Here is an 18,982-nt window from a genome sequence, read left to right on the forward strand (position 1 = left end):
ATCGCCAACAACCAGGAAATAGAGTCGCTCTTATTTTAAAGGTGGAGCGACGTGTTTCTCCGCAGCAGGGAATGATGAGGCCCCGTTCTAGGCGGACCACCGCCGTGTATTCAAAACCAAGCACTATATTGTCATTTTTGTTTGTTCGAATATGTGTAGGATTTGGGAAAACCCTTTTCGTTACTGTTTTTCTCTCGAAAGGAAGAGTAAGTGACCAGTTAAATGATTTGACGAGTAGTTTACATTTTACCGTTCCTGGTGTTTTTTTTTTAATGATAATTTCATTAATGTAAACTCAGTGCACTGCAGACTTGATTAAAGCAATGGGTTATTGAAGCTGAGCATCAGACGACATAAATACCAGGGTTAATGGTAAAACCGGTTCAGGACAGGTATCAATTTAAAGGTAATACTGGATCAGGACAGGTATTATAGGTTAAAGGTAAAACAGGATCATGACAGCTTTCACTTTACAGGTAATACTGGATCAAGACAGATATTATAGGATAAAGGTAAAACAAGATAAGGACACATCAATATAAATGTAAAACAGGTCAGGACGGGTATCAGTTATTTGCATCCTCTTTCATGTTTATGATCTGCCACTTGTAGGTATATACATCTCCCTGACTTTAAATTCTCTGTTAAAGACAGACAAGGATAATTAAATCAGTTACACCATGAACACCAGCCTGCTCTATTTCTCTTGCTGTAGTCTTATCCACACCTGCTTTAGTGCTATCCATGCCTGTTTTAGTCTTATCCATGCTTGGATTATTTCCATCTGTGCTTTTCTGACCCATGCCTGTGCAATTCTCATCCATGCCTGAGCTAGTCTTATCCATGCCTGTGCTATTCTTATCCATGACTGTGTTAGTCCTATCCATGCCTGTGCTAGTCCTATCCATGCCTGTGCTAGTCTTACCCATGCCTGTGCTAGCCGTATCCATGCTTGGATTCTTTACATCTGCACTATTCTAACCCACACCAGTGCTATTCTTACCCATGCCTATGCTAGGCTTACCCACACCTGTGCTAGCCTTATCCATGCCTGTGCTCTTTCCCTATGCTGTAAACTTACCTGTGCTCTGTTGTAATCTTATCTATACCTTTGCTAGTCCTAGCCATGACTGTGGTCTTTCCTCCTGCTGTAGTCATGCAGTATCTGTGCCTGTGCTAGTCTTACCCATGATTCTGCTCTTTTCCTCTGCGCTAATCCATTCCTGTACTAGTCTTGCACACCTACACTGGTATTTTCCATACTTTCCATGCCTGTGCTCTCCCCCCCTGCTTCTCCACGCCTGCTCTTGTCTTACCCATGTCTGTGCTGGTCTTATCCGCCCTTGTGTTGGTTGTATCTACATGAGTCTCATTCCTCATTGTGCTCCTTCTCTCTGTGCCAGGCTTATCTGCTCCTGCAACAGGGGGGTATTCAGACGAATGCTGCAGATGAATCTCAAGCAGAAAAAAAAAAAAAAACTTCTTGGTCTATGGCCCAGCCTGCATACAGTCTGCGTACATGCAGCACTGAAAAAGCAGACCTCACATATTTCAACCCCTGCACATGGGACCTGGTGTGGACATTTCTTGAGGTTTCACAGCTGGATGGTCTGCAAGAAGCTGAGGAATTACCCTGTATGATGTCTTTCAGCGCACTGCTTCAGGTTGTTTAGTTTGTGATATTCAAAACAGGCCATTTTAATTTGTTAAGATCTGCGTGAACCATTTTATAAAACAGATAGTTCTGACCCTTCTGTCTGATTGGTCAATTTGGCATTCTATCCATGTGTGTAATCAAAGAGTACAGAATGAGGGAAATCTGCCAGTTGTTACTGTTGAAAGAGATGCTGCCAGCTGCCACCGATTCCACCTAGGAAGTGAGTGGCACATGTGCCCTTCTCTCTCACTCAAACATCCCTTAACCCTCTCTCATAGGGTTACTCACTCTCATAATCTCTATAAGACTCATATTCCAGACAAACATTTCGATGCACCTTGTGATGTGTGCGACCAAGCCATCTTAACAACTAGCACGTCGCTTTTGAGATGACAAGTATTGAACTGAAAATGGGCTGCGTCATAAATTTTCAATCAAGCTGTGCATTGTGCCCGATAACCCCTTTCAACTGTGATTATATTCACAATATGCCACAGCCTCTTGTGCCTTATTGTTTTATCAACACTGCCAAACCCAAGGGGGTCTGATTTTACATTGAGATGCTTGTATTTCATCTGTATGAGGACTGCAGCGTTATACTTATTGTATGTTTATTACTCTTATTGTCTATATATCTACACAGGGCTATGGCAAGTTAGTCTGTATAAGCCCTAGTTTGTGGGTTTAAAGCATTTATTTGGTGGGTATATGTCATGTGATGTGAAGGAATCATTTTTCTCATTCTTCCTCTAATTGACCACTTTTCTGTTGTTGTTGACAACGCATTCCAACTCACTTGTACAAACTAGGACCCAGAGTTTTTCTCCACCACATGACCTGCCGGGCTACTAGGCCTTCCTGTAGTCACTCCAGCCTCAGTTAACAGCACAGGCACATGAATAATTATACAACCATCATTGTATAATTGTAACAGTTATGAGTTAATTTACACAAAACAACAAAATTGATGCCACACACGTAAGGGAGGAGGAAATTAAATACGAACACATGAATAGCGCCTTCTGCAGCAATATCTGCCTGGTACATGGCATAGCGATGGATGTATACATGTATCTTATATGTATATTATGTTACTGCATGTATTTTTGGAAGTAAACATTTTGCCACCTCTTCAAAAAGAGTAAAAATATTCTGAATACACTTTCCTGGTGAACATTTTAATACATTGCTGCATTGTTTACTGAAGAATATGTCAACAAATGGAAACATCACTGTCAATCTTCATTGACAGAGCCTAATTGGTGATTATATGAATAAATGAGATGAATGAGATACCGCAAAGGGATAATTGTTTATGAAGTGGATTGAAATGAGGCTGTGTCTACCTCATTGTGCTGGAGAATTGAATTCAGTAAAACAAGTACAGCCAAACTCTGGGCCTACAACAAATACATTTTGATTGATTGACTACTATTGATGCGTTTGATAGAAATAGCAATAATGTAATTCATCTTGAGATTTTGATCTGGGAATGGCAATATTGAACAGTAAATATGAATGCTTCATAATCATGTAAAATGCCTTTAAGCATTCTCTTAAAACTACTGTCTCTTAAACAGTGCAAAAGTGTTTTAAAAGAAAGTAAAACCAGTAAATCCATATTTTGTATAGGCTGGACCTGAACTGGGAGAAAATGAAAGCAAGTTATTCTCAGCACTGTGAGAACGGCTCTCCGCTTCCCTCAGAGTTGCCCGAAGACATCTTTGAAGTCTCAGAAAGTAATGCAGTAAGACCCAGTTGAGATTATTTTAGGAGTGATGTTCTCCTGCACCGTGAATGATGTGTTTAAGGTACAGTAATTACAGATTGGATAGCTGTTTAGATCTGATTTCTTTCAGTTCACTTCAATTCATCATCTACAGGTGTAATTACACTTTCAAAATAAGAGTCTGGGGGTGGGGGGGTGGGGGGGGGCTGTGAAACACATGTCGCAGCACTTTTTGCTGTTTCATGTCAGGTTTAGATAACACAGTGACTTCCATTATCCCTTCCAAAAACAAGCAACCAAAAAGCTTGGATTTTGAGCCTAGGTTGTTGTAAGTCTTTACAACTCATTGCTTTTCCTTCTCGATGGCATTTGAGGGTTTACATCAGATGGCCATCTGCACTTTAGTAGTAGTGCTTCGTATCACAGTTTCTGCACTTATTTCCATTGAATGAAAGCAAACAGGCAAGCAGAGAAATAAAGCAAACCCGCACACTGCCGTAGTGCTCCAAAGTGGTTTTAACTGCTGCAAAATTGCTTTGACTCAAAAGTCTTTGTATGGTCACTGTAGAAGAACATAGAGTACTGTGGAATGCCACAAATATGTATAGTCTGGTAAATATAGAATATGTCATGAACACGTACAATCAGACACATGTAGAATTTGTCAGTGAATTGTATTCACTCTGTATGTGTTGTCAATTAATTATATACACATGCACATTACCATGAGTGAGCAGTAATATCACTCTAAAGTGAGACAATGCTCATTGGCTCTACTGTGTACAGTATGTCTAAATTGAGTCCAAAAAACACAGGAGTCTTTGATCAGACCTAGTTAAGCAGGAAATGGTAAATAATAAACCCCTATCCAGCACTGGCATGTATCACTGCTAACAAGGTTTGGCATTTCTACAAAGCTCTCAATAGAGGTTCAGAACAGCACATGTGTACAAGGAAATCACAAGCCAGTGCTCCACTAGTATTCAACAAAATCAATAGTGTGTGAACCTCATTAGGTGAAATACTCATCTTAAGTCAACATATCACTGGAAAGAAAAACACATGGAACAGCAGTTAAGTATTCTATTGATAGAACCATTCCAATTTAAACACAGTTCTGTTGTCCGTGGGAGATGTCTAAAACCCGCAATTATATTCATGGACTAAGGACTTAGTATAAACCTATACGAGCTAATCAGGATCTTTGTCAAGATAACAAGGAATGGCCATGTTTATGTACTGATCTAATGGCCCGTTTTCATATGAACTGAATGTTATAGCAGGAAAATTCCACTGCAAAATGTAATTCGTCCAAATGAAAATGAATTTGAAAAGTTAAAAATATATCTGCATAATTCCTATATTATTACAGTTAAACGTACATCAATACAATATGGCAAAAATGAGCGCTAAGTCCTTATGTAACCTCGTGTATTTTTGTATTCACATGGATTGGTACCCACCTGCGGTACCACTGCCGCGCGCCCACACATGCACGATTTAACTCTTAAGCGCGTGATGTCGGATATGGAAGAACTCTGAAGTCATTAAAAAATACATTAAAACCAAAAACGAGACAACAAGGGACGTAATACAAAACACAAGAGTTTCCAAGATCCGTGATATCAAAAAACGTGGACTGAGACAAAATGACCACAGGCTTTGACTGGTACACTTATTATTTATCACGTACAACTCATAACAGCACACGGACAATTTTATTCGAGTAGTTGTCATGTTTATATAGTTATTTGAGCGTCGACATCTGTCACACATTCTAATGTACTATATCTCTGAAATATTGTGAGTACTGATTTTCCCAAAGAAAGAAAATATAAGTTACAATAGGAAATCTTATAAATTATTGTAATTTTGTTAGGACGTCATGTACTGATGTCTTCTTAATCCGATTGTTTCGAACTCCCTTATCGTTCCAAACCCATATGGTACATCCAAATGATGAGGGTGTCTTTATAAGGTGCGGGATTTGTTGACAGCACTTACATAAGCGCTAGGAGGCGGTAGATCCCAGTGAGCGGATTGCCCATGCATTGATCAGTGTGGGAAGTCAGTGCGGAGACCCCTTCATTCTGCTCAACATCATTCTCCCCTTTCAGCTTGCTTCCACCGCTCTGTCGCGAGCCGCATCGCCGCTTTCCGCTCCGTCTTTCTGTTTCCGCGTCCACCGTCCTCGCGAAGGATGAAACGGTTGCAAAATTGATACGATTTCACTGGGTGGCCGCTGTCCTCTACTCATGAGGCGCATCTGATGGTTCTTCAGTAAAGAAATATAAATACATTTCCTATATTTTCTCCCGCTCGGTCTGGAAATAAATGTGTAAATGGCTGGAGCACAGCCCGGAGTTCACGCGCTGCAGCTCGAACCCGTTTCCGTTCCGGAGAGTCTGAAGAAAGGCAGCAGATTCATGAGATGGGATGATGTAAGTATACACGCGGGTCCTTCGGCGCTCATATTCCTTATGTTAAGAACAGGTCCTGGTGACATACAGCAATAACTAGTGCTGAGAACAAGTGTTGTCAAGCGAAGGTGAATGGATAAAGGAAATATCGGCAATTGCCAAAACAATTCGAGTGATAAAAGTTAATATTATGATTTATGAAGCCGTACATTACATTGTTGGATGTAGTAAAAGAAGACGTACACGAGGATATGATGTAAAATTGGCTAGCAAATCCGTAAAAAAATAAGACCTTACAGAACTGGTAGCAGACGTGAGAAACGGTTTTAAATTGGCTGACACCGACTTGCATCTCTCCATAGGTTGTCCATTTGATGCTTTGTTTTAGCGCAGCTAAATAGGGTCATATTCTATCGTTCTTTCCAATGGCTTAAAAATCTATGTTAGATGCTCTGTCTGCAATAATGGTTGTAAAACAGTGTCGTGTTTTGTGTACGCATTTAGATACGTTTCTGTGCTGCCCATTGTGCACTTAGTCTACGTGGAAAAAAATCACATGGCCCATATGATTTTCACTGTTCGGGTGCTTGTTGATGAGATTCTGTTTTAACTTTTCTCCATACCCAACTGAATGCATTATGTCACTCAAAACATCATCTTACACGCGAGATTTGCTCTATATCTGGCAGATAGTCAGTACGTTACCTATAATGACAAATAGACAGCACGTTACCACATCTGCTACGACACAATTTAAGAACAGCTGTGCCCGTGACCGATGAATTCGCTTGCAGTTGATAATATACCGTTCAGAGATCACTGACAACTGGAAATCCGATTTTGAGGGCTCGTCACAATCGGAAAGAAGGTGAAGGCTAATTGATTTTTGCCCGCGTGGATTCAGCACCTGTTTGTGCAGTGCTGCGGTGTCTACAAAGAAAATAAACGATCTGGACGAACAAAGAGGGCTAGGCAATAAGATAATCCACTGAGCTAACCATTGTAACCTACAAACGCAGCCATTTATAAGAGACCATCTCCCTATTCCGGAGAGCTGGAACGCAACGCACTGTTTTGCTCCTTTTACATCGGCTATTCGGTTTTTGTGTATGCCTTCAAACTATTTGCGGAGGTCAGATGGGATAAAGAAGCGTCACGTTTGCTTTTCCACCTGTAGGGTCTAGTGGCATGGAGTTTTGAGACAACTTTGCGGCTTTTTGAAACACTTGAAGACTCTGTGGTTGTTGAGAATAGTGCATCCCTCCGTTAACATTAGCTCAAAGATAATTTACCCAGATGAACTCACACATGAACACAGTTTCCATGTTGCCAACTTCCTAGGTTACGGCAGTGTTGTGAAGATATTTATTTTGGTACGTTTCGCTGGCCGTTTCGCATCCAGGTGAATTGAGCAAGTTCATACAGGCGTACATAATATATATACACACTTTCCTGAAGGCTCGTTCAATTGGAGTTGTGAAAACATGTCTGTAGGTTGTGTACGCGCAACCGCAAGAAAGACATAAGGGGGAAAGATGAACTTTTAAAGAAACAAACCCCGTACTTGCCAGTCCCTTTAATACAAGCATATTGATTTTTAAACCTCTTAAACGCGTTAATTTCCATTCAGTATCATGCCCGTAATTTGACCGTAGAGAAAAAGCTGGCAGATAAAATATCCATCTTTCGGATTATTCCATCGTACAGCTACTGTAATACACTGACACTATATAGGTTTAAGTGTGATGTAGCTATTGGAACCTTTCCTGACTCACACTGCGTCTCACCAATATTGCCGTGCTTGTTATCTCATCAACCAGGCGTCTGTGGTTAAACGCGCCCGAAGAGCTGGAAAAGGGTGTCCGCATCTCTTTGGAAAACGGGGAAATGTGACCGTAAAATCATCTTAATATAGTCTTACATAATACATGAAATCACGTATTACATTATTAACGTATTGATGAAGATCTGCGCAAGATGATGCCGTAGCTAAAATGAAATGTTAGGAAATTCATAGAGCCGGCCATGTAATATATGGTAATTTAGGATTTAAGGTTCAGAATTTAATATTCAGTGTAACGCAACTGTCATTACATGTATTTATGCTGATACATAAAAAGACCAGTTTTACGTACATAATATAGTAATTGATAGTTAAACTCTGCTGTTTCTCAGTGGATTAGGATGTTACAGTTCTGAAGTAAAAACAGGAATAATGAAGTATCTCTGAGAGCAGAAGCCATGTTTTAAATATTTATATTGAATAATTAAAGTTGAAAATACAAGCGTGGATGAGGGGAAATGAGGTAAATGGGTCATATTAGTGAAGTGAGATTTTTCCAGTTTCAGCCATTGGATTTCACTTAATCAGGTCATTGGATGTATTTGACAAGTTATGAGACTGGGCTCTTAGATGAGATCCTTATGAAGGAGATATTAGTGACGTGGTCATGATCATCTCAGAGGGCTGGGGTCTTGCTCACCACAAAGGGCTGTGGTCATGTTCAGCTCAGAGGGAAGCAGTCGTGTTTAGGTAATAAGGAAATGATCATGTTCAGCTCAGAGAGGTACAGTCATGTTCAGCTCAGAAGGAAGCAGCTGTGTTCAGCTCAGAGGGCTGCAGTCGTATTTAGCTCAGAGGGCTGTGGTTGTGTTCAGCTCAGAGGGAAGCAGTTGTGCTCAGCTTAAAGGGAAGTGGTCTTGCTCAGCTCAGTCATGCTGTTACTCCAGACCCAATAAAACCCTCTAAAAAGAAAGCAATTGCATACAATTTGGAATTTCCATGTGCCTAAAACCTACAGCCCCCTTCGCCTTTTCGATCAAAGCAAGCACACCCTGCTGGCTTCCTAATAATCTGGGTTTAAAATGTTGACAGTTTAAGGCTTGGTCATGAATAAAAATAAAAATGCTTGTCTGTTGCTACGGCAACTGCCATGCTTTAAATTCCCTCTCTTTCCTCCGCAGTGGCTAAGCAGCTTCCCCAGCCCGATATGAAGTCATTCTGCATATGTGGGCAGCTCCTTATTATATCTAAAAAAAAAAACTACAATCGATATCAGATCCATGTGGCGAGGGAGGGTTCGTTTGGTTCTGGCTGTTGGGAGTATTGGGATCTTCGCAGGAGAGGAATTAGCCAGCCTCCACAGCAGCTAAGATGATTTATGTCACCCAACATTAAGTCACCCTTTATGTGGGCAGCTCCTTGCAAGATTTAAATAAATCACAATCAATATCAGATTCGTGCACAGAGGGAACATTTAGTTCTGCCTGCCAGGATTTTGGGATCTACAGTGCAGAAAGCACTCATTTTTTTACCGCCAAAGAGAATCACACGTATGTGGAACACTTATGCAATGTCTGAGTCAAACTTCAAACCCTCTTTTGCCTACACAGATGCAGAGGCTGAAGGAAAACCAAAATATAAATATATATTTAGGAGAGAATTGTTCCCAGTTCCTTATATGTCTTTTAAATGATGAGGTTGTATTTGCAACAGTCAGATGTTTGCCACCTCACACAGTTGTTTCTCTGTTTTCAACTGACACACTGAAACTGTGTAATCAGCGGCACATACATCAGTTGGAGGTGCAATTTAAGAGTCCTTGGCTTTCTGGTAGAGTCCATTATGAAGAACATTTACCTCAAGCTGAGGCAGAAATTGGAACTATTCTCTTTCTGTGTTGCTAGGACTCCTCAGCCGTGACCCCCGTGACCTTACGTGTGGACCCACAGGGCTACTTCCTGTACTGGACGGACCAGAACAAGGTAAGACTGACCCGTTCATGCATTCGCACTCAGTCACCATGAATAACAGGGCTGGGACATCCTCACTGTGTTATTCTGAATGGCAGGGGTAGGGCATCCTCACTCTGTCACCATGAATGGCAGGGTTAGGGCATCCTCACTCTGTCACTATGAATGGCATGACTTGAACTTCCTCACGCTGTTACACGGATTGGGAGCCGGACTGCTGTTGGACCTGGGTCTCTGCTGCCGAGTGACAGGAGGGCTGGCGTCTGACAGTGGGAGGACAGCTCATTCTGATGTGCCTTTTAGAAACACTTCAGTGGAAATGTCACCATGACTGTAGACATTCAGGTGCTGCAGGAACATGAAATAACCATAACAGGTAGTCAGCAGAAAATAGGTGCAGCAAAGAAATTGCCTTTATTCGGTAACCTGTCAGCAGCAAATAGGCAAGGCAGACATGTTACCAAAATTTGGTAACATGTTAGAGGCAAATTAGGGAGACAGAGAGATTACCTTTGTTTGTTAGCTGTACTGAACATGTTGATTTTTATGGATGGTCAACAAGAATGCCAGTTTAACTAAAGATTGTCCATTACTATTATTGGCTTTAATCAAACAAATACCTTAAACATATTAACTTCAGAACTGAAAAAGAAATATTGTTAGCTTGTACAGCTCTCCTGATTGCACCAGGTAGTTTTATGCAGTGAAGAAGAGACCTTTTGGTCTTTGATGAAGACACTGGATTTTTTTGGTCTTAAAACCATTGAAACCACCTGGCCAATCACATGCTTAGGGAAAAACATATCCATGGATTGCCATGGCAACCTTAGGGCATCTGCCTTAAATCAATGGAATTTAACAACATAATGTGGCGTTTACCTGGACTGAGTGAACATGATCAATAATCATATCAATCATTCAGTGTATATGTGTAACAAGATCAATAAAAACAAGATCAATAATAGTATCTATCATGTACAGCATGTAACAATATGAATGAATCATGTCAATTATAAAACGTGTGTGCTGCTACATCAGTAATCAACTAATCATATCAATCACAAACAGCATTGACATCCATTATTTGTCAGACTAAGCCAAAGACGTGACCTGGAAGAACATCCAAAGATGGTTTGTTTAAATTGGTGTACTTCCTTTGTGGTTGTGTGGTGTTATGGAAACAGGGTAGTAGTGTGTGGCATACTGCTTATAAGACTCTCTAGGTTTCAGGTTTGAACTGTTAGTTGGTCTCTGCTATTCTATGATTCAGCAAAGTGCTGACGATGAATTGCATGAATAAAATCCAGCACTGTCATTGATAAGTCAAAAAATGTTTTTCACTTCCTCCTGTTTTTGTGTGCTTTTGTAAAACTACTTCAGAAATGTTCACACCTTTCACAGTAGTGGGTGATTGTAAAACTGGGTAAAGTAGTAGATTTCTGCATAAATAATGAAATAAGCAGCACTCCTGTATGGTGCTGGGCTGGTTTTGTGGGCAGAAGAGTGCAGAGAGAAGTGTGACCCCAGACAACAACCAACTGCTTTTATCAGTCCAAAGCTAAATACACACAGAGAATATTATTTCTCCCTGCTGTTTGTAGCTGTGGGGTTCTTCATGATGGTGTTGGTTTGACATTTGTGACTGCATTTGAATACCAACAGGCCCAGATTTAACCACGGTGTCCTTTATCCCTTAAGGCTGAGAAAATAATTTCAAGAATTACCACTTCATTGTGAGTTTGGCGTTTGGTAAAACTGATGAAAAACAAAATACTTACATTTGTTAATCATGTGGTTGATTTAGAGGGAATGTGAGCCTTATTCTCTGTTGCTCCTAAAATGACATGTGAAAATGTTTGTAAAGAAGCTGGACCTAACTGTCCCTCAGGGACACAGGTCCGCAGAGGAACAGTTTTAATTTAGCTCTGACCGCTGGCTCGTACCCGGGTGTGTCTGCAGTTGACAGTGACAGTTGAGATGATTTGGTCGTGGCAGATAGAGAATTGGGCAGATCAAATCACATCTCATCTGTGTGGTGAGTCAAACAAGGAGGACAGCTAATGGATGTCTGCACGCCCCCTCACGCTCGGCTGTCTGCTTCACTCTCCCTCCGCTGGACTCATCTGGAGTGACAAGGCTTGAATCTAACATCCCTGGAAAACATATCAGGCACCATCACTAACACCGTAATGTGCTAGCCAAACACCGGATCACTCTCTCTCTCTTTCACCCTACACTAGAAGTTAAAACCTGTATTTCTCTCATGCCATAGGACAGTGACTCTGAAGGTTCAACTCATTATTATGGGCCATATGTGATATTGTAGACATGCGTGTGGGTGTGCGTGTGTGCATGTGTTTACGTGTGTGTGTATGTGAGTATACATGAATGTGTGAAAGTGGATGTGTATCAGTGTATGTAAATATGTATGGGTGTTTATGTGTGTAAGTGTGTGCATGGGTGTGTGTGAATGTGTTTGTGTTTGAGTTTTGTGTATGAGTATGTGTCTGTGTGTGTCTATATATGAGTATGTGTGTAAGTTTATGACTGTGTGTGTGAGTGTGTGTGTGTGTATGTGTGTGTGAGTGTGTGTAAGTGTGTGTGCTCCAGAGCCAGCTCTTGTCCATGGCCCCAGCTGGTGCTGCCATTGGCCATGTGTCACCTAGTTTGGTTTAGTGGGTTTTGTACGTGCAGCTAGTGATTGCATGGAGCCATCTGAGACAGTCTGATTTAGCCTGAGAGGAAACACCAGAGACTCTTTTCGTCAGCTCTCCTCTAAATGACCGCATCTGAAGTAGAGAACAGTCTGAGGTCCAGCTAATTCAGTATGCTTTGATCTGAAAAATGAAAACACACCAATGTAAAATTAGTCTTCACCTTTTCATTTCAGAATGAACTATTTAAACAAATTCAGTTCTTGCACACTGGTAGCTACTCAAAACATTCACTTCACTCCAGTATCAACTAGTCCTGGTGATACATTGTGTTAGTATCTTTCCCTTTCCAGGTCATGTGTGGAAATACACTAACAGTCCACCAGGTGGCATTACAGTGGCAGTGTTGGAAACTGATTGAGGTTGAAGGTCCTGAGCGTGGAGCTTGGCTCACCAGCTGTGTCACGCCCTTTGCTTAAGACATTGATTAGGGCACCTGTCAAAATGCTGGAATTAAAAGCCGTATGAAAGTATACACAATGCAAATAGCCATGACTGTAACAAACGCTTTGTGGAGTTCCGAACATTGCAAGCCATCCTCTGACAGCCAGTCCATCTAAACCGGGGTGTCACATTAGAGCCAGTGGCAAACATTAGAGTGCTGAGGGTGAATGCCAACATGAAAGGTGAGAGCACACACATATCAGAACTGCGACTGAGCTCACAACTCCGGGCAAAACCTAACAGCCAAGTGTTGCAAATATTGATATCTGACCAGCAGACATGGAGTTTCTGATGCTGCTTCTGTCTGTTAGATGTTGCCTCGAGGGAGCGTCTTTAATGACAGTTTTTGTTTTGGATTAATAGTCTAGAGATCAGCACATCCACGCTAATTTTTTGTGTTGTCACAACACAGTTAACCACGATTCCCAACACAGAATATGGTTAATTTGTGTTGGTATAGATATGGACAATAACTTAGTATATGTATTATTAAAGTACTATATACTGTATATAAACATCAACAAATATTTTTACAGGAATCTGGATAGTTACATTACATTTGCAGCACTTCACTGCTTTCAAGTGTGCCTTGACCACTTGACCATGGCACCACGTATCCAAGGCAAAACCCTTACCCATGATTCCACCTTTAAAAGTACAGTATATGCTTTTCCTCAGTAACACTTTGGGTGAAAGCTGTCCACTGAGCATTATTAATTAAAGTAGAGTCAGTAAAGCGTGATCATTTTTAGAGCTAAAAAAGCGTTTGAAAGTTGCGTGATGGCTTTCACAAACCACAGCTTGCAGAGAGAGAAATTTTAGTATTTTCCCTGAGGGAGTTAAGTTCCCTGAGAGATGAAAGAGGACTAGTGGTCTAGGTCTAGGAGACATAAATGCAAATGGATAGTTCACAACAAGATAGTTCTTTTTGGAGTATACTGTATAAAAGTTGCTACATAGTTAGCTACCCAGTTGACCTCTAAACCATTTTATTTTCCTGTCAGTTGGCTACTTTTAAATACAACACAGTTAGCTAACTATCTTTAAAATAATCTTAAAGTTTAGCAGAATTCAGATGGAATATAATAAAAAAGGGTGTCTCTTCTTTACAGCCAATCTTCCAAAGGCCACTCTGTTATTACTACAACACACCTTAACAACCCAGTCTCTGGTGTTGCTATAGCCACAATCAGCTGGACTTGTCCTAAATCGATGCTAAACAGCAAAACAAAACAAAAAATCAAGTTGCTCCTCAACCCTAGTGGGGACCCAAAAAGACAGCAATCCTCTCTACCTCCAGTTTTGGCAAATGCAATACAATCTGCAGAACAGAAGGCAGGTGCAGCATGGGACCAGGTGCAGCATTTCTCTAACGCCAGAGAATCCTTCTGATGCAAAAATTCCTAAACAGAGCCTCAATGCCCATTTCAACCGTTCTACTATTATAGTAGAATGATGTACTAACCTTGGGAAAACAGTGGAAATTAATTTGCAGATGTTATTTTACAGTAATATTTCCAAAAGAAGATGCTTTCCAAGCTCGGTAAAGTATGTTGTGGGAGGGTTTTTTAGACCGCTGCTTGTCTAAAAACCCTTCATTTAGCAACAGGATTGTGCAGCATGTACTACTCCACCTACTCCCTATGCATACGAAAGTTGTCTGACATTCAGAAATGGGTTTCCCGTAAAAAGCAAGTGACCTTTACTTGTGTGCAAGTACTTATTTCTCTTAACCAGATGGTCGAGCCCCTTGACATTTCAGCTCACAAAGTGAAGAGTACAACCATCTTTAATTATTGTTTCTCATAATTGCCTTTAATATAAATGAGCGAATAGCTATCCGAATATCACTGAACCCTGTACAGAAAATTTTTGTTTTGAAAGTGTTGAAAGAATGAAAAACCCAGAACACAACAAATCTATGACGGAAACATAAAACAAAAATACAAACCCCTGATCCCATTCTCTGGTTTCCTAGAGAGACAGAAGCTTGCTGAGATGCCCAACTATTCTAATCCTAATTGTGCATTGAACTGTGCATTTAATTGTGCATTGAACATTAACATTTTTTTTTGCATGCAAAGAGTCTGAACAACAAGGTGATCGAAATAACATGCAGACAGCAGGGTATCAATTGTGTGCATCAGTTCTTAAATACCTGTGATCCCCAACTTGAACTATCTGTATCATCCCATCTGTAAAAAACACTGCCAGCCCCTTTGAAGAAGCTCAGTTCAGTACTTCTCCAATAAAAAAAGGTTTTAGCTTAAAAACACAAGAATGGAGATATGTAAAAAGAGACATCATTTATTATAAAAGGCACAGGATACAACAAGCAAAACATGGAAACATTAAAGGATAAAATGGACAAAACAAGGACAAAAATATGTTTAAAAAAAACCCCAAGGAGGAAAACAATTCTCCCCTTTTCTGTCCTTTTCCCCTTTTCACACACCCCCATCTTTCATTTTATCACCTGCTGGGTGTGACTTCTTACTAATTGCCCAATTAGCCGGTGCCCTACCAGCAACACAAACACACACTCTCATGCTTTCTACCGTGTGAGAACTTCATAAGAAAAACTCATCTTATTGAAAGCTTTGCAAATGAAAATACCCAGATGCATACAGGGCCCTTAAACACATTGATACACATACACATTCAGACCACAGACACAGAACTAAAAACAGAAAGCAAAAACTGTCCAATGTTAGGTTTACGTCTTCACAGACCCCTCACCCTATGGCCCAGACATGACTTGTTTATGAGATTTTCCTCATTGAGAGATGTGCTAGTTAACGAACATTAGTGAACTATTTTGGCTGCTGTACTCCTTGTGTAATTTTGTCATATCTTAAGTACCCCCTAATCAGACCAAAAAAATTTTCATTTTTTTCCTTTTATAGCCCTATTTGTTATATTCATTAGTTATATTGTATAACAGTTACTTTCTATTTGTTGATTCTAGTATGATTGTTGAAAGTGCCTTTGATGAATCTTTTTTTTTAATATTTTATAATTTAGTGATCACCCCATGTACCCCCTGAGACACTGCCACTTACCCCCAGGGGTACACAAACCCCCGGCTGATAAACACAGGCATAGCAAGTTATTTCTGTTTTATCTGGCTTGCTAGTTGTACACTTGATGATGGCGTAAAGTGGCTGTGATTTCTTTCATTTGTTAACCATTAACAAAGATAACTTATTGTCTACCATGCATTACTAGGATGCAAACAATTAGAGATGGGATTAGCAATTAATGTATTTTATTGCTGCTTTTGTCTCAAAGTCATTTGATGCGCATTTGATTGCACAAGAGAGACAGTGATGACTGCCTGCCAACTTCACTGCTTCTTTTTGACAACACCAGTGACAGCCTGTAGGGGTCCAGAGCAGCCTGACCATCACATGCAGTCCTTGGTGTGACCAAAGGGTTAAACTGATGAATGTGCACAGCTAGACACAACTAGACATGAGCCTGTCCAGTCCACAGCTTTAGGGTAAGGGTTTGTTGGGCATAAGGAGAAACAGGGTCAGCACTGCATGTACTTGTAACCCACTCTTACACTTAGGTTTCAGTACGTTACACTATTGTCACTTAACAGATACTATTATACAGAGTGACTTACATCAGTTACAATTTTTACACGTTGTCCATTTACAACTGGATATCTACTGAGGCAATTGTGGGTTAAGTATCTTGCCCAAGGGTACAGGAGCAGTGCCCCAGTAGGAAATTGAACCAGCAACCATTTGGTCACAAGCCCTGCTCTTTACCATTATGCTACACTATGTTTCTGTTTCGTATTTAGAAGTAGGCCTGCTATACAGTACATGTAAAATCTGTTGTCTACCATTAGCCTTGAAAGTGGCATAGTCAGATAGCCTCCTTACACACCTGGAGTATGGTGCAAAAAACGGTTTCATGAATATAATATACCCTAAGTTTAGATAATATCCACCTTGCACCTTATACATTGAATGTCATAATCAACTGATGAACAATCATGGATGTACACAGTTAGCCTGTTGACTGTTTTTTTTTTTTTTTTCATTTTTCAGTGTGTAGGTCTGCATAGCCATATTGTCTGCCACAACAAAAGACGTTATAAATTGGTTAGCGCATATGAAGTGAATGAAATGAAAGTCATTTGAAAAGCCTCAGCATTGTTTAAATATTAAACACAGGCATTGAAGATGTCAGAACAAAGAAAGCATGGTTTCGATAATCACTGAAAGGATGACTTTATTTACAGGAACGCAGTTGGCAGAAATACGTGAATTGTACACTGTATTCAGAGGAGTTAGTCTGAACCCAGAGCCTCTGCAGGAATAGCCTCTTATAGTCTTTTAGAGGCTTTGTCCCAGGCAGGATATGTTGATGGCATTGCACCTTCTGAGAACCACACTTATCACTTAAGTACAGCTATCAACGTAATCGAATCTAGTCTCCTCGACCGAAATAGTTCTTGATCAGTCTCTCCCAGTCACTATGCTGTAATTGATTACTATGCCCATCAGTTGTGACAAGTTGTCGCTGACACTTATCAACTCTATTGTATTTGTGACAAGTTGACCAAAACTATCCGGGCAGCAGGCATGACTGATTTTCCAGTGTTTGAGACATGAGTGGATTAGGACAATATCACACCAACCTAGTATTTTACAATACTGTATCAAGGCAGTTTGTAAAAAGGATACGCTTTACTGTGATAAATTGTTCATCAGTGTTTGCAACAGTGGTCAGATAATCAAATATAATTTGTGCTCAAAGCTTTACATGACTTTCCTGCCTCATCCCGTAGGTCCTTTGGAATGATCTTTCAAAATGAAGAAAAAAAAAATGGTGGATAATTTTAATCTGGTGTGTATCCAGTATACAAGCAGCTAGGTGGGAAACAACAGTTAGTACTTATCGAAGATCAGATTTGTTTTCAGAAGGTATTACTTGTGTATCTGCTGATATGTACTAAAAGATTTAGTAAAGAGTATATGTTATGCAGCGTGTTAGTATGCAGCATGCTTGTGTGTCAGTTGGAACACAGCCAGTAGCAAAGTCAGTTGCAAAGCCTTATAGATACATAGACTTTCAGATGAGCAGTGATTGTGAAGTTGGAAACAAAGCCTTGTGGGTAACATAAATGGCCAGTTGCCCCATGGAAGGGCTTGAGTCTCTTCCGTTTGTCATGGTGGCACAGACGGCAGAGCCAGGGAGAGGAATGTACACTTCTTCCAGTGAAAAAAAATAATCCCTTTTAACAGCGAGGCAGTTTTTTTTGTTCATCTCCTTACATGGCTCCATCAATGCGGGGAAGGCAGGGGGCCCTGCGCAAATGAAGCTAATCCAATTTGGTCAGCTTGGCTTGGCTAAGTGGCACTGTAAATTGTGGAGATAAATTGCACTTATTGAGTGATAGGCTTTTCTCACTCCCTCTGGGACTTCTCACCTCCCTTAGGGAAGGTTTCCTTTGGAATCATGGGAAAAAAAAACCTGAAAGGTCTGGGGAGGACCTTAACACTGTCTTCATCAGGCCGCTGTCTGCCACCATTATTTTGACTGCTGAAATAATCTGTACTCCACTCTATTTCACTCTCAACATAAAGGAAACTTTACATTACATTACTTCCATTTAGCAGACACTCTTATACAGGGCGATTTCCAGCACAATAGAACATAAGTGTATCCATTTAATTTAAAGGAGCAACAGTGTCAAACCAAGCTAGCAACACTCCCAGACCAGTGAGTGTGAGCATAACACTGTTTGAGCCCTACCACAAGTTAATTTGTGCAATCTGACAGAATCCGAGTATAATACCATAAAGCAGTTCCTAGAACACAGAATCCAAAATACATCACAATACTACCTGTAAAATAAGTGTTAGATACTACAGGTATCAGGTGTTCGGGGTGGGGATTGCAGTGGAACCGAGATGCAGTTTGAAGAGGGGGGTCTTCAGTCTGCGTCGGAAGATGGCCGGTGATTCTGCTGTCCTAACCTCCGTGGGGAGTTCATTCCACAACTGAGGGACCAGTACAGACAGGGATTGTGTCTGAGAAGAGCAACCCCTTTGGGTCAGGACAGTCAGTTGTCCCATAGATGCAGATGGTTTAGTACTGAAACTTTAATCCTCAAATCTATCACACATTTTCATGCACTATACCTCCACATTTTGTCAACTGAGTGTTTGTAAGTGCAGGCCATTTTGTGACAAATGTCAATCCAGATTGTCAGTGCTTTAAAATAAAATGGTGTTTTTGCTAA

General features: G+C 40.6%; 1 protein-coding gene across 4 annotated transcripts in view; it reads left to right on the top strand.

Annotated features, from left to right (window-relative positions):
* The first annotated feature begins 5,402 nt into the window (after window positions 1-5,402).
* LOC118787116 (1-phosphatidylinositol 4,5-bisphosphate phosphodiesterase beta-1) overlaps window positions 5,403-18,982 on the top strand; it is a 63,819-nt gene continuing 50,239 nt past the window's right edge. For all 4 annotated transcript variants that reach the window (XM_036542548.1, XM_036542549.1, XM_036542550.1 and 1 more), the window contains exons 1-2: window positions 5,403-5,827; window positions 9,494-9,571. In XM_036542548.1, the coding sequence (XP_036398441.1) occupies window positions 5,729-5,827; window positions 9,494-9,571 (177 nt within the window). In that variant the 5' untranslated portion in view covers window positions 5,403-5,728. The remainder of the gene's footprint in view (window positions 5,828-9,493; window positions 9,572-18,982) is intronic.

The sequence above is a fragment of the Megalops cyprinoides genome, chromosome 12, assembly GCF_013368585.1.
Source record: "Megalops cyprinoides isolate fMegCyp1 chromosome 12, fMegCyp1.pri, whole genome shotgun sequence".
NCBI classification, from domain to species: Eukaryota; Metazoa; Chordata; class Actinopteri; order Elopiformes; family Megalopidae; genus Megalops; species Megalops cyprinoides.